General features: G+C 34.4%; 1 protein-coding gene across 3 annotated transcripts in view; it reads right to left on the reverse strand.

Moving 5' to 3' along the window:
* Positions 1-17,096, reverse strand: part of SLIT2 (slit guidance ligand 2) — a 263,142-nt gene that overhangs the window by 69,117 nt on the left and 176,929 nt on the right. For 2 of the 3 annotated variants that reach the window (XM_069014353.1, XM_069014352.1), the window contains exons 10-14: positions 6,737-6,808; positions 6,060-6,131; positions 5,466-5,537; positions 3,456-3,599; positions 3,163-3,326 (exon numbers count right to left, since the gene is read on the reverse strand). In XM_069014353.1, the coding sequence (XP_068870454.1) occupies positions 3,163-3,326; positions 3,456-3,599; positions 5,466-5,537; positions 6,060-6,131; positions 6,737-6,808 (524 nt within the window). Of the gene's footprint in view, positions 1-2,381; positions 2,406-3,162; positions 3,327-3,455; positions 3,600-5,465; positions 5,538-6,059; positions 6,132-6,736; positions 6,809-17,096 lie in introns of all 3 variants that reach the window. The other variant, XM_069014351.1, reaches the window with a different exon arrangement.

Raw genomic sequence — 17,096 nt, forward strand, 5'->3', positions numbered from 1 at the left:
AAAGAAAGACAGAGTAATGCCAATTAAGACAAAAACATGAACTAAGCTCTCATGTTCTCTACTTAGCTTTCGTTTGATTAGAAGATGGTTCTAGGGCCATTGTCTTTAGCAGAAAGAAAGAATAATTCATTTGGAGTGGCATTTAAAAATGAAGATAAGATTGGGGTTTATTACATATTTCATATAGGATGATGATCATGCCTCCCATGAATTATTCTTCACTATTTTGAATGTGTTCTTTAAAAGCTGCTCCCTGAATATATATAGGAGTTATAGAATATTCTGAGTTGGAAAATACCCTGAAGGATCATTGAGTCCAATATACATGCTATGCCACTTAAATCCTTAATAAACCAAACAAATATAGGAGAAACAGATTGCTCAGTGGAGGGGAAGAAACCCCAAGAGTCATCACATATTATGTTATCTACCACTTATAAATGTTTTAGTAATACATAGGATGAAACTACTATAGAGTATTTCTATGAGGTAGCATATAAATGATATTTTTTTCAAAGAAATGATTTAATAATTGCCAACTTTTAGACTTCCAAATTACTATAATGAAATTTTTGTAACACTTCATAGTGTCTGCAGAGCAACATCTCCAAATGACATATTTAAAACAAATATTAAAAATATTTAAGTGTTTAAAGAAATGCTAAGATTTTTTTATAGTATCTGCTTAAGTATAAAGAAGTGTTCTTAGCACTTTCAAATACTGAATGAACAAGTCTACAAATAAGTTTTTTTTTTCCTCCTGTGTCCAGAGTACATCACTGTTAGCAGTTTAACCAATTAAAATATTCAGGGACAATGCCTTCAACAACTAAAATAATTTTAGGTAGCATCTACCTGATAGCCTGATAGAAAGAGAAAGCACAGGAGCTGTATTTCAAGAAGCAGGTATACAGCCCATTTTGTTTAATTTGTTTCCTTTCTTCTTCTTTCCCCCCGCCTCCCCCTGGAATAGCAATTTTTAAAGAGTACTTAAAGAAGCCTAAACTGCATGTGTGGCCATATTATAACCAGGCTGTGAAGACACCTGCTGGCAAGAAAACACTTGTAACTCACAACAAAAGTTGTTCTGGTAAGGTTGGGTAGAAGCCACTCTGTGGCAGCTGTTCTACACATTAAGGAATTGAGTGGTACTACAGGTTCGTGAAATTGAATACCTCTGTTTTATGCTGCTTTAAAACACATTTTTGTGGATGCCAGTGCTGATAAATTGCTGCCTTATTTTGTATTTCATTTTGTCTTTTCTTCATATTCAAAACAACATTAGTATAAGGGCATGAAGAACTTCACATGACTGCTGCAAATGTAAGTGTTAATTCACACAGCATTTGGAGAAGAGCTGTTAAACACATGAGCTGAAGAGACAATTAAGATGACTACAGAATGATGATATACCTGTAGTATTTGAAAGAAGTGCACTGGTGTCCTATTCAATTATTGTAGATATTTTTCTAGATATTAAACTATGGCAGAAAATCCTGATTGCAAATCACATACTGTAATTCATCAATAGATGCATTATTCTCTTGTTAATTTTGTTATTTATAATTGTTATGAATATAACATGAGTATATTTTTTTCTATTAAGAAAACAGTGCACATACTGACAAGCAAGGTAAAATAAAGAAAGATCCATACTTCAAAGAGCTAGGGCCAACAGCAGTAAATCTTTTGTAAAAATATCATAGACTTATTGTAGCTTAAAGCAGTGTGTAAATTGCTATTTCACCCCAAATCTAAAGTCATATTTTCTTTAATGGAAAGCATTTCTGATTCACTGTATGCGTGTGACCACCAAAAGCCTCTAATTAAGAATATCAGCTTTCTTTTCCAAGCATTCCACTGTGATTTCCTAAACAAAAGGAGGGTGAGCAAGCAGTAGATGCAGCCAGCGTAGAGCATGAAAGCAATGCAAGAAAATGTTCATTTGTAGAATGTTTAGTTTTTAAAGTTGTGCTAGCTCTTTGATGGCAGCATGGTTTCTTGTGTTTAAAAGCAGCTCAGGAGCTACATTTTAAAAACAGCAGCAGCAGAAAGGCAAGGTACAAGGTAAGTAAAAGTGTCAGTTAAAATATGAACTAGCAGGTGCAACCTTCTAAATAATTTAAGTATAGCTATAATTTTGGCAGGTTGTGTGCAAATCTGTGAGACAGAAAAAGGTAAACGGAGCTGCATGCTAAGCTCTTATATTCAGAAAACAGAATTACTAATATTCTACAAAGGAAAACTATGTATAGCTACAGGTATTGACTAATGTTAATACACATGCATCAGTTTCCTAAAAGCTATGACAAACTTTGCTTTTGGGGGGAAAGGGAGAGAATATCTGCAGTTAGTCAATCTTACTGCAGAGCCAAACCTACCTGGAATGAAATACTGTTCTTTAGCTAAATAAAGAGAAAAAAAAAAAATAGAAGATGCACCTGAATGTCAGCAAGCAAAGAATGAGTTTTATTAGATTAAGTATGGACTGCAGTTAACTACAGATAATTTAGTAAAAAAATGTGTATTCACAACGAGAGCTGATAAACAACAAAGTGTGAATAGTCATAAATGTATCCGGAACATGGATAAAAAACCAGTTTTCATCTGGTATTTGCACTTGAGACTGAATAAACTGTAGAATGTGAAATGCACCTGGAACAGCTGGATACCATATGACGAAAGTTAGGATTTAAAGAAATGTAAGTAGGAAACGGAATAAGATTAGAAAAAGAAAACAGTAAATTTCAGTATGAGGCAAGCTGCCTGTATAAAAGGGATCTGTCATGTTTCCATATTTAGCTTAGAAATTTTCAGATCTTTCACATATTCCAGAGCCTGTGGAAATTTTACAAAATGATTTATGGTGGTGATACTTGTAGTGAATAACTTTAGCATTTCATTCTGAAGTTTTACATATTACATTTATTTTCTTAGACTTAATGCTACTCAGAAATAGTGCCAAATGTGTAAACTACAGTAATGTTCCGTGATCCAATAGTCTATGACTTCCCAGATTTCCCTTTATTCAGTCAAAAAACTAAAAAAAATTCTGCAATGTTTAATAATTCTGTAGAGAGACAGCTGCTTTCATTAGAACTTCTATAACCACTACTTGTTTTGCCAATAAAGGAAAAATAGCAGCTGAACTAAGAAAATTACCTGAGCAGCGGAATTTCTTGCTTTTGATCTGGCCGATCCTTTTGTTTGCCAGACGGCGGGGGCTGGTGCAGCGGGCACCACTGGTCTCAATGGGGTTTGTGTGAAGATAATCCGCCAGCCACTTCAGATGGCAGTCACAGATAAATGGGTTCTGAGCCAAATGCCTTTCATGAAGAAAAAAACCAATAATATCACACATTATTTCCCTTTTGTCTCAGCAGTACCCAATGCTTTTACTGCACTGTAGAATATGAAGTCGTACTTGAGAAAACCATAAACAAGAACATACGTACAAGGTCTGAATCGCACGTAGGGGTGAGAAGGTGCCTTTTGCAATGGTCTGAAGCTTGTTGTCATACAAAGAAAGAAGATTCAAGTTGTGCAGATCTTGAAATGCATCAACTCGCAGACAATTGATCTTGTTGGCATTCAATAATCTGTTTAATGGAAGACAATTATAAAATTGAAAGAAATTGATCCATGCCGCAGCTTCAGCATTTTTCACAGACAATTCTTTGTGCACCTTTGCAACCAGAACAAGAGATGTAGTAACAAATAATAATTGACAGTGACATGAGGAATTTCAGTGAATTGAAAGTGATGTAAGGAATTTCAGTGAATTTAAGTATCTTCTTTAGGTTATATGTATTCCTACATATTTAAACCTTGGAGTTGAAATGTGTACATTTATTTAGCTAAAATCACATTTCTTGTATGTGCTGGTAGAATGTCTGTGTGGTATTTGTGTATAGTGCAAAGAAACAAGCCTAAAAATCAAGTATATTCAAGGAAAACTAGTTTCTTTTGCCAAATAAACAAACAAAAAAGGAACTGAACACTGTGTTCATTAGCTGGAAGAGATGTGCAGTGGCACTTTTAATTATATGTTACTAATCAGCATGCTGCCACATTAACAGAGTTGTAGTAAAAACTGGTGGCATGGAATATATCCAAATCTGTCTTGGATCCTTTTCCTCTGCATCTTCAAAGGGAACCTTTTCTTCCCTGTACCTCCCAGACTTTTAGTGTTAAAACAAACAAGCCAATCTAAACCAGCTCCTTTTGAAGAGAAAAAAAAAAAAGTCATTCCATTAGATGCATTTTTATAACCCAATATTTTTTTACTCCTTTCTATGTTGAGCCAGAAATGGAATGAAATGGTGGATTTGAAGTCTAATGCTCTGATAGAAAGTTTTGCAAACAAGTAGAAACCTACTTGGACCTAAATGTACTATCTATACAATGCATATTAAGATATGGACATTGTTTTTAATACAGAATTGAGAGTTCAGAAAGGTCTCTTACATTTTTTTTTAACAAGATCTGAATTATATTTTATAAAGAAAACATCTTTAAAGGAAAACAGGAAAGTATACCCTGCCCACCACTATACTATTTTTGTGACAAAAGTAAATCAAAATGCAAACCTCTAGGTGGTGCTAGAACTTGCATTTTCTTTGTATATATTTACTGTTTTGCCGTCTTCAATTAGCTGTTAGTAATGAACACGTTCATGGTGAAGTCTGGACATTAGAAAATTCTAAGCATGTGTGAAGAAGCCTTAGATTCTTTAAGAAGACCCTAACGCAACAAGTTAGTTATTCTGGGACAAGTTCTTTCAAAACCACCATTGTTTTATGGTCTCTTCAACACATTTCTTTTACATAGTACACCTATTGCACAGCCTCTTCTGCTAAATATTGACAATATTTGATAAACATATTACCATGACATTCTTTATTCCAGTATAAAATCTAAAGAGCAACGGTTTCAAAGGTTACATGTGGAAATTTCCAAAGTGTTAAATGAAGTAGCAGCTGGAGTTCACAGAGTCAAAGAATTGTACTGAATATCAGAAAACATTAAAAGCCATCAATGAAACTGTGATGTAGTACTGTTCTTTCATGGGTACAACTAGAAAGGCAATTGCATAGCATTTCCACTATATAGCTTCTCTTTATAAAACACACAAATATTCCTTTTATGGTTCCTACACAACTTCATACGTGCTATTTGCCATTTAGAGGGTATCATATCTTTATGTGTTTTATCCTTAGAAATTCCACTCAGCAGAATGATTTAATTTTAATCATTTTAGGCTGAAACAATAACTGATATGATCACATTTGTGGATGAATGGCAAGCTGGCCTAGAACAGTCTTGACTCTCGGTTTTAGCATAATTTTTACTGTACTTTGATCTTACATTTGGGATTTCCTGCCAGTTCTTCTTCTGGCATAAATCTCTCATCATGTTTACCCTTTTGAATGATCCCAAAATAGAATAAATAAAAAAATACTCACAGCAGTTGCAGAGAAAAGAGTCCTTCAAACAGGCCCTTTGGAAGTTCTGTGATTTTATTGCCATAGAGGACTCTGTACCAGGGAATAAAGCAAAGCTACCATTATGAAAGGCACATGCTATGGCATTTTGACTTCAAAAATAGAGAAATTCCAGTATTCCTGAAAGGAATTTAATAACATCCACTTGATACTTGCAATATCCTTGTGGTCCTGTGAGGCAGCAGGATCACACATTTTCCCAAAAGGTGTGTAGCCCAATGAGCTCTCTGCAGAATCAGCACCTCACTGATTACAGGTTTACCAAGGGACCTTGCTAAGTGGATTTGCTGTTTGTAAAACAACTAACTGGGGAATAAAAGACATGTTTGGTTTTGTTCAACTCCTTGCCATGAACATATTTACAAAAAACCCCATAAGTTATTAGTGTCAAGCTGTAAAAGAATGTTCAACTACCACTGTTCTGAAATGATTACTACAACTTTCAGAATTGATTGAATTTATAGCAAAATTTTGCAGGGAGCCAAAAGGCCAAAATAATTTCACCATAAGAATATAAGAAATTTTCTTCTGTTTACAGGTCAAACAGATACCTACAGTGAATTGAGTGAACGTAAGCCCTGGAAAGCATCTGGAGCTGCTTCAGAGATCTGGTTATTACTCAGGTCACTGAAATAAATAAAATTTGATTCAATTAATTCAAGCTATTTTCAAAATAATGAAATTTAAGATAATATGTAATTAGAATTAAGCATGAATGTGAGAGAGAAATTAAAATATTTACATGAGACACTGCTGAAGAATTTTAATATAAAACCACTAAAATTGCCAGTACACTAAAACATAATGCATAATTAAAATAGACCTTTCAAATGCTTGAAAAAAAAGACAAAATATTTATTTTTCCTAATTGCTTAAGCACATTTGCTTAAGAAACCTCTGCTTGCTATGACCACAGCGCTATATAGCCTCAAAAATAATCTTAAATTATCCTCATTCTCTTTTTTTACTAGAATTTTCACTACAGGAACATACTGCTCCTATGCAGAATCATATTAAACAATTTCAATATTTTTTACAAACCCAAGTATTATTAATATGACAAAGATGCTATATGGTGTCAATAATCAGGCTGCCATATCAGTTTACCTCCTAGCAGTCAAATTTTTTAAGTGCTCACACATTAACTACAGTTCCCCTGTACCATCTTGACTTGTTTTTTATCTTGTTATATATAAATTTATGAAAGTAAATGTAAGTTACTGGGTACATACATTCTTCGAAGCTTTTTATAGGGGGAGAAAGCTCCAGGAGGTATGACCTTAATTGAATTTTGTTCCAAGCGTCTGCAAAAGAACAGCAACAGCATAAAAATACAACCCCCAAGCTAAAGAAGAATCTAAAGCCATAAGAAACTAGAAGGGATAGACTTCAACAAAGAAGACAACTTTTTCTTCCTTTTTCAGTATAATTTTTATTTCTTTCATTAAAAAAAAAAAAAAAAGAAAAAAGAATAAATTATTCAGCCAAACCTTTTTAACCTATTGAGAGTAATACTGAAATTAAAGACCCAATATTGATTTTATATTTAAAGAAAACTTATTTTCAGAGCATACAAGAGTTTTCTAAAATTTAAGATAAAATTGTCATTAAAAATTTCAAACTTGAATTAGTCTTAATTTACTCCCAACGTACTATTCACATATAGCAATTTACATAGTAATTTTTATTTTAAAATGCCTAAAGACTTCCATGAGTTCATTGAAATATGCAAACCACGGGAACGAGAAGGGGAATGTTCCTACAGAGTAGATAACATATGTTGCTACCTGCAATAAGACAACTGCCATGTTCTTAAAGATGCACACAATTTCTTTAAATACGGTACACTAATTATTTTCTTTAAGATATAATATTAGGATTGCACAGCCACAACTCTAACTTCTTTAAACAAGTATTTTAATCTCCACTTGTAGCTAATGTTACTGGCCACACTTGCTTTGTGTGTATAGTGGCTGTAATTGAATATTCCCATACCGTAAAGTGTGAATTTATTGATGGAAACCATTTTCCAAGAAGTTCTTGAACTTGGAGAGATTTGCATTTGGGAAATCAATGCAGATATAGACCTATGGCTCAGGTACCAACGAGTCAAAACAGAATCACCAATGAGCACACTTAAAATAGAAGCTACTTACTCACACACCCCCTTATACCACGGTTAGGGCAGTGCAAATTTCCACCACGTAGACATAAGGTAAGAAACTATTATACCAAAAAGTACTACAGGAAAAGGCAGGAGTATTCAAACTCCATACCATGCTTATCTAACAAGCTTTGTATTTCCCTCTTTCATGCACAGGTATCAACTCTATGATTTATGTACATAAAGACAATGCCAAAATCTACTTAATAAAATTAATCAAAAATCTGTAAGTTTACTGTGTTAATCTAAATTACAAGGACATTGCCTCAGAATTTAAGGAGAAAGAGCCTTTTTAAATCTAGATGCAGAAGTATTGGCCTATTTTTTTCCTTTTACTCTTGTCCTATTAACAGTCTTCTGTTTCACTTTTGTTCTGATTGAGACATATGAGCCTCTGTGTGTGTACAGTGTAACTAATAAACTCAAATAATTTGAGTAAGCTTTTCCAAGAAAATATTCTAACAGAAATTGTTTCTTTTTGTAAAGTTTCTCAAGAGATCATGAAATGGCTTAACTGAAGCTTTTTTTCCCTTGCCTTCATTAAGTCTCGTTCAGATGGAGATATTTATATATTTAATACTTAAAATCTATTTATTCTGGTCATGCTTTAACTTAGCAGAATTTGTTGTTGAATGGCTTATGATGAACCAAACAAAAAAACCCAAAAGCTCCAGAAAAATCTTCCAGACACAAAGAAAATATCACTTCATCACAACTGTTTTAGTCCTTTCTAGGAAAATGTCACCTTGCTATAGATTTCAGGTATATTTTAAACACTGAAGGGAATCCCATGGCATAAGACTGAAAACTTTTTCCATAAACATGATGCTCATTCATACTCTGCCTTGGCTGAGCCTTTTGGATCCATGAAACACATTTTGCATCAGACTAGGGGTGCTGGCCAGGATACAAAGCAACAAGGTCACTTCTCTTATACACTTGGCTAGATGCAGGAGGCAAACACCTGAATAAGTAAAAACTTGCTGAAGTTAAAGGCCAACACCAAATTAGGCCACACCCAAGTATTTTCTGTCCTTACATTAAAATTTTAGCTTAGTTTTCCCAGACAATAAAGATTTGGCATGCTTATCACCTAAGATAGTTTTCTACTCAGATGGCTAAATCAGGGAGAGGTAAACTCTCCAGATAATAAAACTTCCTCATTTTAGCAACTGGAAGGAGTTGAGAAACCAAATTAACCCAGCCATGAAGAGCACGGTTGCCAACCATCCATACCTGTTACACACTCTATTAGGCAGCAAGCAACTGCCTAACCACCAGGGATAGCCTAACCTGACATTTATCAGATGTGGAGCTCTGAAAACCAGCCAAAGAATATCTTGCACAGGCACATACATAGGGCATATGCAGAGGACTGGAAGGGAGCCAGGGGCGAGGGGTGGGTAAAAAAGGACAGGGAAGGACTAGGCCATAATACAGAGGAGGTCTTGAATTGCCAGAGAGAGAGAGACTGTGGGGAAAAATGTCTCTGGGTATATGGGAAAGAGATATTGCAGTAGCAATGCTCCCACATGAGGCTATCATTTATAAAATGGCTTATTAGTCCATGACGTAGAGATTTGTAACTGGAGTTACTAGTGTCTGCACTAGGGCTGGAGGGGCTCTAGCCTACATTCACATATCTTTAAACATATAATGATCTTAACTAGGTAGAGATAAGGCATGTAACTCGAGGGCTAGCATTAAATAAAGACACAATGCATTTTCCAGTTTACTCTCTTAATTAAAAATATATATTAATTCTATAAACTGAAGTACCTTACAGGATCCATGTAGGCCATTTTTCATGAGAAGATGGAATAGCAGCTTTCATTTACTTTTGTCCAATTTGGCTACAAATTACATGGGTCCAAAGCTTGAAGAAGTCTTGCTGCAACATATTTCTGAGAGCTAATTTTCCAGCAGTTCTAGTACCAATTCACTGATGGATATGAAAATGAACTTTATGTCAACTTTACCTAATATTTCCTTTTAGTGAGACATTTATATTCTAGTAGACAAAATGTGCAGTGCTGGGATATATTTACAAGCTCTTCTGGATAAAGGATTTGTTATAGTAGGATCATCTAAGTATGTCTTTTCTTATGCCAAAGTGTAGGAACTGAAAGACATCACATTTTAGAAAATGAGATTAACATAAAAAAGGAAGAATAAGATTATATAAATACAGAAGAAAAATCTTTTTTACTCCACTTTGTCTATAAAGAGAGCAAATCAAATCCACATTTTCAAGCTTTGTTATCCTCTAATTTTCTACTTTATCTTCATAGAATCAGCTGAATTTCACAGAGTGTAAATTTGCATCCACTATTCCAGAGAAAATCTAATTAGATATATTCCAGAGTCACAAAGTACAGATAGACTAATATCCAAAGGAAATTTGCATTCTACTGATAAAACCCATAGTAATTAAAAACTCCTTTATATTAATGCCCTATATTAATGAAATATTATAAATTCTAGAATAGGCTGGGTTGTAGTTATCTATTACTGAAAAAGTCAGCCATTAAGTGCTTGCAAATGACTTGGCCAGAAATAGCATTTTATCACCAAAGAACAAAAAAAAAAAAAAAAAAAAAAAAAAGCTTGAGTCAGTATTTTTCCATGAAATTTGTATTAAATTTTGTTCACAACAACTTCTTTCAAAGTCATTCCAGAAGTCATTCTTCCTTATAAATGAACATCTATGTACCATAAACAGTGCCTTGGTGGTTTCTTTTTCAAAAGTCACAGTCAATTTTAGTAGCATATTTAGTAAGCTAAGCTAATGGAGGAAGACAGTTAAGTACATTCTTCATCAAAGCTTGCACTGCCTCATGTAAAGAAAGTACTCTGCCCATCACCACACAAACGCTAATTAATGCTTTTAATTAATTAAGTCTCTATCTCCTTTTAGTGTTTCACTTCAAAGAAGTTCTGCATTGATACATAAGTGTTTTATTGTCTGTTAATTCTGCCAAACTGGTTGAAACCTTTTTTGAAGACTACTCCCTAATTTCTCCTATCTAGGAAATGTACTGAGAACATTTCTCTTTGGAAATCTTTCCCCTCTGCTTATCACTGCAGACACTGTAATGCACAACCACTTACTATTCTAAGAAACAAAGGTGCTTCTGCAGTTGTGACTTCCAACCTAATCAAATCAAATCAAAGTAGGTCCCCAGCCAGTAGACAGATTCTTCCCACACGGTCCCCAGAGAGCCCTGTGACATGTAAATCACTTGACACTTTCCAGGAGGATGCTGTTCTGTACTATAAGCCTGCAGCACACCATTACTGATTACTACTTCCGCACTTACAGAGACAGACAACATGCTTATTTATACTGACACTTTTAAACTAGCTTATTTTCCCACTATAAAAAGTCATTTCTGTGAGCGACTGCTGCACCAGGAAAGAGGGCAGACTGGGAATGAAGAACACCCTGTTGTCTACAGAATCATTTTTACTTTAAATCATACAGATGGGGTACAAGATACTAAGTCCTCCCAGTAGAGAATGGTAAAAAAATGCACACCAAGATGTGCTGCACCTAAATGCATGTAAAGGGATCAGAGATATATAAAAAGTATTTTGTAATACTAAAATAAAACAAAACATGTTTCTTAAGAAAACATGAATTTGAATATGGAGGTGCAAATTAGACATATATTTTATAATTAAACAATCAGAACATAACATCTTGATTAAGTAAATTTGGATGACAGAGTAGTACCTTTAGCAGTTAATTAATCTATACTTTTAATTCCACTATCTACTAATTTACAAAAAGTCTTGCAAGAAGGTTGTCAAGAAATCCCAAAAGAATTTTACTACAGAGAGAAAGTATAAGCTGTGCAATGAGTCTGATGTATTGCACAGATGCTGATTATACATGGTAATAAAATTGACAGCTCTTCTTTGCATTTTCCCCATCTGCTTTTAAACTAAATGGCAAAAACAGCTGTCAAAAACCCAAAAAATAGATTTCAGTGATGGGATTGAGTGCAGCTCCTGAATCTGAAGAACTGCAATACACAGCCAACACATCTCTCATCACATGCAACATCTGCCAGATTCTGTTTTTTTTTTTTTTTTTTGTTTGTTTGTTTTTAAAATAAGGAAACAGTAATGATCTCCCTTGCTGGAGGAATCCTCGAGGCTATTAAACAAAGTACCTTTTTTCTCTCTCCACAACTGTGCCTCTAGAGTGCTTAAATCCACTAAATGTCACTCCTAGCTTTAGCAGCAGAAGAATTCTGTTGAAATCTGTGATATCATCCACATCTAACAAAACAAAAGATGTATTTTGAACGACTAGATTACTTGCATTTCTTACTTTCAGAATCTAATTCTGTGTATTAATAAATCTGTTTGACAGCTTCCTAAATATTTGTATATAAAGAATCACTGTCAATGTTGCCCTAAAGCTTGCCAAACTGTTAACATCCAGTCTAATTGTTCTATCAAGTATTTCCTCAGGGGATTGATTTCAAATGACAGATGACTCCTTCAGCTGCATTACATGAAGAAAGTAACAAGAATTACCATTCTAAAGCTATTAAACAATTCATCGCATTTACTCAAAAGCAGGTCTCAAACCTGCATTTTGTTACAGAAAGGACCATCTCATGCTCTGAACTCTAGAGCATCACTAATGATGATGGGCTTGACATCTCTCCATTGTTACAGATTCAGCCTATAGAAAAATACACCACTTGTTAAAGAATTATTTGGTTAGCACTTTGGCTTCTGTCAGTGTGGCTCCAGTGCAATTAGCCTGAGCCACCCAGAGTCAAGTTAGTCTCTCTAATTAGCCCATTTTTGATGAGAATTCTTACACTACCAAACCTAGTCAAGCTGTTCAGATAAGTGCTTTAAATTCACAAAAAAGTAGATAAAATCCTGGATCTGTCCACCTGTTCTAAAAGAGCAGAAACACTACCTTGAAAATCCCTCCACTGTGTGAGACCAACAGTGTGACAGGAGTTTACCTTCTAAACAATATGTGGTTTCACACTACAAATTTGCCATAAAAATAGAAGTCTTTTAACTGAGAATATGTGGTTGCTTACTTTACCATGTATTTAGAAACGTAATTGATGAAGAAACATTTGAATGATAACAAAGCACAAACTACTGAGAAGTCAGTATCCATAGTTTCTTTTGAAATTACTTCACTCCCATAATTGCAGAGGAAAAGAAATCAGCAGTGAAGAGCCATGTGTAAAAATAAAATCTAAGATTAACAACACCTTTGGAGTGTGGCACAGCTGTCAGAGATCTAAGAGGGTTTTTCTGGAAAAGTGACATGGGCCTTCTCCAGCTTCCCTTCATGATGTATAAAATATTCATTTATTCCATGCTTGAGTTATTTTCTTTCCCTTGGCAGCAACAGAGAGGTCCATCAAGGTGCCTCTTCTACTTAACACCCACGAGAAAATTGCACAAACCCCCAAGAGGTGGAATGGTGTTCATGCTGGCCAGTACCTACTGCTAGTGTTTGGAAACCAGCACTGGTTTCATGTGTTTCTTGTCTGGTTGTTGTGTTCTGTGTCTCTATGTTCTCTTGACTCCTGAAATTATCCTGTTGTCTGAATTTGATTAGTTTTCAAGATAGGACACAAGGGTATGAAGAAAGCCAAAGATGTGAACAATGGCAGCATAGAACACATGCTAATAAAGAACAGATTACATGTTATACGTACAAAAACATCTGACAACTCAAATGAAAAAGCTGGTTTTCCTGTTTTGTAAAAAGCACAAAGGCACACGATTTACAGTAATTTTCAGATTAGGAAGATATTTGAGTAAGAGCATGACAAATCATTTCTCTTGTGTGTGTTAAGCAGGAAGGATTAGCTATCCAAGTAGCAAAATCATCTATTTTTGAAGTAGTCAAATGGAATATGGTTTAAGTTTTGCCCAAGAAATATTAAGATATGAATGCCAAATATAAGTCACAGGTAATTCAGTGAAATCTGCATTGGTAAATTAAATATATTAGGGTGAAGACGTTAATACCTCCACAGATTTCTTTACCTCATTTTAATTTGCTTAACCTTTATTCAATACACTGCATTATGGATAATGCATTTTTTGTTATTTACATGTAGTTATTCTGTGTTTTTATGCATATATCATATAAAAAAATGTTTAGATTTTAGCAAATTTCTAAATTTTTGATTAAGCACAAAAAGCAGTTTTATATTGCAATGGGCATAAACTCTGCTTTAACTAAGAAATAATGGCCGTCCCAAGATCACAGAAAAGCACAGCAAGAAAACTGTATCATTGGCAGATGAACAGTCTGAACAGAGGTCAAGGAGTGGCAAATCATAAAACCTTTCTAGTAGAATTATAATATAGTATTATTTTTATTTTCATGCAAAGATTTTCAATGTTTATGGCCTTATTTGCAATATTTAGCCAACTAGAGAGGGTAAGGGACATTTTTAAAATTATCATGCAGAACATGGAAAACTTCAGTCACAGTGTATATTGATACTAAAATTTTAGTTTCATGTCAGCTATTTTGCAGCAGATATTTTCATTTCATTAGGAACCTTTTTGGTCCTCCTCCATATGTAAAGCTGTACTCATGAATTCTCATGAACAAGCATGTAAGCAATACATTATAACTAATAATATTGCATCTGAAGATTATGTACTATTATTATTTGATATAAGATTTTGGACATAAAAATGCATTAAATTTTATCAAAAACAGAAGCAAAAGTTCTAGATTTCACTGAAAATTCACTGTCTCCATAGTCCAATGGTGTAAATGTGACTATCTGGTCCAATGCATTAGCCAGGACTGATCTTGAAAACACTGGTCTTAGAAACCTTTGGGAAGAGATGATAAGAAAAGGTTTGAGGAAAAGGACACATGAAGTACAGTTGAAGAGAAGTTAAGAATATAAGAAAAGTTAATTTTAATATCAGGACAGCGATATGAAGTTGCTCAAAAGTTTGGAGTGTTAGAATAAGAGCTGAGAAAATATTAGCCAGACCATATGAATTTAAGGGGCATTTAGTTACTTATGTATCTTTTAAGACACTTTATTTTAATCCAGCAATTTCTGAAAATTCAAAACCTGACAGTTTTCTGGCTTCCTATTGACCAAAGTATGTATCAGTATTCATAAGCAAATTAATGCTATACCAATTAATTTAATTTTTTATCCATAAGTAGACATCATCTTTTCACTTGACAACTGCAAGTGAAGAGCCACTTAGAAAATAAAATCTAAGATTAAAAGCACCTTTGGAGTGTGGCACAGCTGTCAGCATTTGTTATGAGAGCAATTAAGAAAAGATTTTGATAAAACACAGAAGTTGCAAAAAGAGCCATAAGAATGATTAAATTATTTTGAAACATTTTATAGGGAGACTAAAGAGATTTAGCTATTTCAGGTAACATCAGAAAGTTAACATATATTTTCTCAAAAACAGAAGACAAATTATAGAGGATTCTTGCAAACTGCTAAAAAGCAATACAGTGTAAAGACCAATGACTATATAAACATATGTATATATAGAAACAACTTGGAAAAACCCTTCTAGAATCTCACTGGATGTGCAAGATTCTTGCTGATGGCTTAACTGTTTAAGAGGTAAATCACATATATGAATGGAGATCTACGTCCTAAGAAGACTGATGTTTTGATTTAAACTAAAAAGCAAACACAAACCTAACATGGAAAACCAGTCACCAATTTAATGTCTTGTAACTTAATGCATCCTCTCCACAGTATTCCTCATTCCTTTCAAGCTGCAAAGATACAGGGTTTGCTCTCATTTCTGTCCTGCTACATAGACAGCCAAATCATGCTTTGAGCTGCTAAAAATAGAGAAAGCTGCCTTATCACTGACATTTCAGAATTTTCCTGCTATGAGAGTCTTTAAACTGTCTTCAATAAACATGCCTAAACCCTCCCCAGGTGACTTTTCTCTGTAAAGGGCCATCCTTACAAGTATCTTTGCATCTTGATAGAATAGTCTCTCTGTTCAACTGCTACTTATTTAAGACTGTACTTTGGGCTTTTATCTAAGGATTAATATTAAAAGACAACAGAAATGGCGAAACTGTACACATGCCAAGTGTCACTGGGAAAGATACAGACACAGAGCTCCCAGTACCCAAATAAAATTCCTCATGTATGCAAAGCACTTTCCCAGTGTCTGCAGTGTGAGCAGATCACTTTATCTTGGTTAAGTCCATTTGTCAAAATCAGTTCTGTCAGATCTCTTTTCCTCTTCTTTTTCTTTTTTCTCTCCTTTCACTTCCTTTTTTCCCCCCTTCTCCTTTAATATAATCTGAGTGTTACTGTGAGAAGCAATCTCAGGAGTTTTTAATCCTGCTTAATTTCAAACACAACTCACAAAAACGCAGTTGAGTGCTTGGCATAACACACAATCATTAATCAACAGACTTATGAAAACAAAGTATAAGGAAGAATGAGATGGAGGAAGATGAAAACATCAAGAAAAATAGCCAGAAATCAGGATGGTAAGATAAGACAAGACTAAGAGAAAAAATTAGGAAACTCATGGAAAATGTAAATAATGTTGTCATGGAACAACTGTACAGTTTCTACTTTTGGCATTCAAACATTATAAAGCTCCATTCACATGAAACAAAAACTTTATCCTGAAAGCCATAGTAATAAGAAGTCAGGGGCTTTTCAGTACACTGGATTGTGAAGTTGAACTGTTAAAACTCCTGACTCCTACATATTTTTTCATTTCAAAAATTATGTGGTTTAGGGTATTTTCTGCCCATTACAAAGACTAGAATTATCTATACAACTGTTCCTTTTTTAACAGTGGCAACCTTCCAGTCACCCTTTCCTCCAGCAAACCTTCCTCCTCCCCTAAAAACCATTGTAGTGACTGTTATCCTTCTGAAAAAGAATTTAATTAAGTCCTTCCTTTGACTAATATTTTTTTTTTTAATATAAAAAAGTGAAGGAACAATCAATTTAATTCCATTTCTCTTTGCTTAAATAATCACTTCTACAAATTTATGGACATCAGCACAGGTACTCCTTCCCCCCGCCTTCTCCCTCCCCCAGCCCTTAGAAACACTTATTGCAGGTCTATTTACTTTTGTTTATGCATAATATTACAGTAAGGAAAGAAGTTCAGAACCACTTTGACAGGTTGAGCCATGGAAGAGAAAACAAAACCAAAAGAATATAAGAGCAGCAGTTCACAAAGGTAGGTCTAGCTCATTAATGGCTTTTTGGCCTCCTTTGAAATAAGGGCCTGTCACACCATTCTGAGATAAGGTACCAGTACAATTAATAGAATTGCTGCTGGGTTGCTATTTGTACGCTTTCTCATAGTCTGTTTGAACACATGCCAAAAAAATGTCTCTATTTGAAGTGGACCAGAATTATTTCTGCTGATCATTCAAAGAA

This window comes from Aphelocoma coerulescens, chromosome 4, assembly GCF_041296385.1.
Source record: "Aphelocoma coerulescens isolate FSJ_1873_10779 chromosome 4, UR_Acoe_1.0, whole genome shotgun sequence".
Classification (NCBI taxonomy): Eukaryota; Metazoa; Chordata; class Aves; order Passeriformes; family Corvidae; genus Aphelocoma; species Aphelocoma coerulescens.